General features: G+C 32.8%; 1 protein-coding gene across 1 annotated transcript; it reads left to right on the forward strand.

The window, feature by feature from the left end:
* Positions 1-343: 343 nt before the first annotated feature.
* LOC140804782 (LOB domain-containing protein 12-like) lies at positions 344-1460 on the forward strand. Its single transcript, XM_073160910.1, has 2 exons — positions 344-653; positions 1045-1460. Exons 1-2 carry the CDS (start codon positions 498-500, stop codon positions 1438-1440), a joined length of 552 nt encoding a protein of 183 aa, XP_073017011.1. The 5' UTR covers positions 344-497; the 3' UTR covers positions 1441-1460.
* Positions 1461-5744: the final 4284 nt, after the last annotated feature.

Below are 5744 nucleotides of genomic sequence, written 5' to 3' on the forward strand. Positions count from 1 at the left end.
AATATAGCAGTCTTCTGAAGTCAACATCAATCTATTAACTCATGCAATCAAGTTCCACATTATCAATCTTTGTTTTTTTTAATAGATGAGCCACGTACAAAAAATATATATATTTTTACAGAAGTCGTATATATTATTTATGTATTTATTAAAAAGAAATGCTTCCATTCCCCTAGCTGCATTAATATATTACTGTCTAATAATTTTGCTATGATTAATAATTTCACTTCCTAATTAACGTTATCCCACATGCTTCGGGTACCTTTTTCACATTCAAAGATTGCTTAAAAACAATCACATCTAACAAAATATATTTAAAAAATTTAATCAGTCATCCACCATTACTCGTAATAATTTAAACGCCTAAATGAACTTGGACGCACACGCACAGCACTCACTCTGTAGCCATTATAAATACACCCTTTCTGCGACTTTTTCCCAACAACCATTTCACAAGATCACTTCTTAAAAAAACAAAAAAAAGCAAGATCTCTCGAATGGGTGGAAACTCCCCGTGTGCGTCGTGCAAGTTGCTGAGGCGGCGCTGCGCCAAGGATTGTGTATTTGCACCGTACTTCCAGTCCGATGACCCTCACAAGTTCGCCATCGTTCACAAGGTTTTTGGTGCCAGCAATGTTAGCAAGATGCTGCAGGTACATCTTTTTTTTTTGGTGCCAGCAATGTTTTCATACTGCTTTCGTCGTATCCGCAACTTCGAGATCATTCATTACCTGGGATGAATCTAGTTAGTGGATAGTCCACACATGGTGTGCTTCACTTGGTGTAGCATAACAGTAACCGGTCACACCATCTGAATGCGGAAAAAATATGAAGTTTTTCCCCAAATCCTGACACTGTACCTACAACAATTTTTAGTACAGAAGAACCTGAATAACCAATTCGACATCAAAACCCTTTAAGGGACTACGGTATATGCAAATCAATATTCTTAATCATAAAAACAAAAATTTGTTTTACATCTTCTCGTATGCATTTACTTGACTTAATTAACAAACATTAACAATATCACCATCATCCTGGCAGGAACTTCAAGTTCATCAAAGAGCGGACGCAGTGAGCAGCCTCGTCTATGAAGCAAACGCTAGGGTTCGGGATCCGGTCTATGGCTGCGTAGGCGCGATATCTTACCTTCAAAACCAAGTTTCTCAGCTCCAAATGCAGCTAGCCATGGCTCAAGCCGAGATACTTTGCATTCAAATGCAGCAACAAGATCAGCCGAATAATTTTCCGAATATCAATCCGCTACTTGTTGAGGCAGATGATAAATCATTCTTGTTCCAAAATAACTATAACCATCTGCCTCAGTTTCTCAACTTTAACTCTTCCAATAATGATAGCTATAGCAATAGCAATAATGCCTTATACGAGTCTCTCAAGAAAGAGTCCTACGTTGGGCATGACATGGTTTCTCGAATATAGATTAAATAAATTATTCATGTTTTATTCACTATCTTTTTATAATGTTTTATTTATTTCTCTATCTATTTTGTTGGTATTTTTTCATAAGAAATATGATTTTATATAAATATTTTAGTGAGTTATAGTGATTGAACCACACGAAAACATCCCTAATTTTTATAATATATAATTCTTTCAAGCATTCACGAGTTTGTTTTATTTGGCTATTTCAAAATACTTAATTTGACTACTTTTCACCTTTTAAGAACCTCTCCTAAAAAAATGAAGATATATTAATTTGAATATGCAAATAAAATCGAATTCTCCTTTCATTCTTTTTTTAAAATTATCAAAATTAATATGTATAAATTTGGACATTTTGTTTCTATGTGTGTGTGTGTGTGTATATATATATATAACGTAATTAACAATCATGTGTTATTTTGATGACAAAGTTCTACATAACTGTTAATTAGTTTTACCAATACTCGACTAATTGATAACTAGTTAAATAATAATAATTTAATTGTTTGACTCAGGCGACGGCCCGGGATTTCGGTCAAGGGAAGGGAACATAGGCCAAAAAATTAAGGCAAAATTTAGTGATGCTTCAGAAACTAAATATAAGAATTTTAAATCTAAAATATTATATTTTATTAGTTAAAAAGTGTAAATTCACTTGTCTTGATTGGTTTATTTTCTGTTTGACTTGTTAGATACAAACCCTTTAGTCATATTTTTTTTAGCATTGTAAGAATGAGAGACAAGACAAAAATATGTGTTTCACGTACGATAAGGGAGTCTAGAAAGTGACAAAAGCAGGAGTTTAATTATGTCTGAAAACAAGGGTTTCCTCCTAAGTCAACCCTAACACGTGAAATAGGGAAAATTAATTGAATTTATAAAGTAATTAATTAAGATTCTTTTCCATGAACAAATTACAGCGGCGGTGCCACTCAAGGACTAATGATACACTAATTTTATTTAATGGTGGAGTCATTAATTAGTTTATCAATATAAATGTAGGGAGTGTAATTCCAATAATTATATGTCAAAGGAAGGGAAACAATTATTTTATTTTTCTAGGAAAATTATAATTTTGATCCCGTATTATATGTCATTGAATTTCAATTTTAACATATATTTTTAATTTTTTTCCAATTTTAGCCTTTTAATTTCACATCTCAACTACTGATGTTACACTGGACTCATCAATATCATGTGGGAGACATATAAAAAAATAACTAAAATTATATAAAAAAAAAAACAAAGATAACAGACAAACTGAAATTTGACATTATAAAAAATTTATTTAATTTATTTTTTAAAAAAAATGATTATACGTGATCAAATATGTTTCTATTTTTCATGTCGCTGTAATAAAGTATAGATATATATAAATTTTTTGAAAAATTAAAAATTTAGTCATTTAAATTGATTTGTTTTGAGTTATAACTTGAAAATTTTGAGTTTGTATCCAATAACTTGGCTATTTTTTTTGTTTGGTTTTTTTTTTTCCGAAGCAAATAAATCCAAATAATATTGATTATTTAATACTGATGCTCTACTAATGTGACGAGAATAAATCTACATTATACATATTAAAATCTATCTAACCAACAATATCGTTTTGAAATATTGAGTGTTATTTTGTCTTATATTTCTCCTTTATTTTTGTTTAAATTTATTTTAATATATGCAATATAGGTTTATCCATATTATATGAGCTACATAATAGAACATCAGTATTAAATAAACAATATTCAATAGTTTGTTGGCTTCTGGAGAAAAAAAGGATAATTTTTTTTTTTTTTTGTGCAAACTAAAGGTTGACAAACTACATGATTAAAATATAAACAGCCCAACTTACAAAACTAAAATCGCAATTTTCCTATATTTTTTCTAGAGAAATGAGTTGGTTTAGGTGGAAATTATTTCAGCTATAACATGAAGGACTTAAATAACAGTAACTTTTTTTGCCCCTTTTGGCTGACTATATTACAAGCCTTGAATTAAAAATAAATATCTATAAGTATTGTAAATTATAAAACCCATTATTTTGAAAAATAAATTCAAACATGCAATATGGTAGAGGTGGAAGAAGTATACAACGTGAGGGCAATTCTTTGTTATTAGAATGCTCACGTGGGGAGCAGCACAAGAAAGTGCTAAGCTCATGGTACTTAAATAATCCATAATTAAATTTAGTGCTTCTCAATCACTTGAATAATTTAACATTAATACTGCTTTGTTTGATAATCGCCAGAATTATATAATTAATTCCCTGAACCAAAATCAAATTATTAATTAGCATATATAGGCAACATAAAATTATTTAGAAATTCTTGATTTTGTTTTTCTTATACAAAAATCAACTTATATATATGGCTTGTTTTCTTCAACGACAAGAGGAGGTGGGAACCAAGAAATTTTAACAAGCATGAGTTATTTAAATTATTAACAAAATATGATGAAGTCATCAATAGTCGAGAAATTGCATTTTAGAGAATCATTGTCTTTAGTTATTATTATTTTTTTTTGGATAACCCAGGTGTAATGCCCAAGAATTTGATTAACGTAATCTGAGATGATTAACGTAATCTGAGATGATTTATCGACGATGAACGGATGGGAGTATAGTTGGGCCACTCCGAGACCAAATTGGTTGAAACATATGAATTATGTGAAGTTCGGGCAGTAAGTATGGCGCCCGAGCGGTAGAAGATGACCGCCCGAGCGCCAATGTTCAACCAAAGATGTTCCGGGCAGAAAGCTTGGCGCCCGGGCGGTAATATTTAACCGCCCGAGCGCCATCGTATAGGGCAAGGAGACAGAACTCCCCGCGCCCGGGCGGCAGATCTTGACCGCCCGAGCGCCGAGCTCGCGCCCGGGAGGAAATTTATTACCGCCCGAGTGCGAGACGTGGAAAATGGAGAATGAGCCATTTGCCATCATGCATGTCCGAGATATATATATATATATATCTATATATATATATATATATATATATATATATATAAACATGCAAAATTCATTCAGAATTCAGAAGATAAGAACCGAGAAAAGCCTCTAGAGAAGGGTTGAAAATCCTTACGCCTTTTGTGAGAAATCCGTCCGTTCGATTTTGAATCCGATTTCGGTGTTGAGTTCCTATCAACGTAGGCTACAACTGGACGTAAGTTTTGCTACGTTTGAATATGATTTGAAATTATGGTATTGTCAGAATCTGATATGATTCATATATGATGTTCTTGTCATGTTAGACATCGTATAATCGAAACCGGACTGAAGAATAGATACCATATGGACTTGTTATGATTTCAGAGTTAGATTGACTGATATTTGATATCAGAATTGAGTTGTTATTGATTATGAGATGTTAGAATTGATATCAGACTGGTATGTAGTGCTGGATATGTTGGAAATATGATGTTATCATATTGAAACAGAACTTGATTGAATTCTGATTATATCCAGTATTGTTTGGATGGTGTATTGATATTGTACCCTCGATATCATATTGTCAGATTGAGTATTGACAGGTTGGAATTCGAGACTTCGACAGAGTCAGAGTATCAGAGTGACAGGTATAAATTAATGTTGAGTTGGGATTGTACAACTCGAGGAAGGTTTGACTCGAGTTTCCCTAAATCACATACTTAGTTTATTACATTGATTCTTGTAATTGATGAGATTGATGTTTGTTGTCTATTGATTATAGCCACTGCATGTAAGGACTGCTGATTCGCTAGTCATTGATTGATTTGCTTAGATACTGACTGTATGTATTGATTTCTGAGTCGTGGAGTCATAGGCTGATTCGCCTAGTCACCGGCTGATTCGTCAGGTTATTGACTGATTCGTCTAAACTTAAGCTGATTCGCTTAATTACAGGCTGAGTTGTCTGATTATTGGCTGATTCGCCTAATTACTGGCTGATTCGTCAGGTTATTGACTGAGTCGTCAATTCTGTGGCTGATTCGCCCAGACACTGGATATATGAATTATATCGATGCCGTTAGGGATTGATTCATTCCTATCGACTGAGATTCGGTATAATTATTATTATTCAGACATCGGGATCCCTAGGATAGAGTCGAGTCGAGTCTGAGACGAAGCGTCAGTGGAGTCGAGTCTGAGACGACGCGTCGGTTGAGTTGAGTCTGATATGACATGTTGATTTACATTGTTTATGCCATTCTTGATTATTGAATGTTTGATATTGATTTATGTATTCTGATTTGATACAGATTAAGAATATTTCTTATATATGCTGTCGTATATGCTTTTATATGATTACATGTTTACATGGTTTATACTGGGAT

This window comes from Primulina eburnea, chromosome 11 (assembly GCF_022965805.1).
Source record: "Primulina eburnea isolate SZY01 chromosome 11, ASM2296580v1, whole genome shotgun sequence".
NCBI lineage: Eukaryota > Viridiplantae > Streptophyta > Magnoliopsida > Lamiales > Gesneriaceae > Primulina > Primulina eburnea.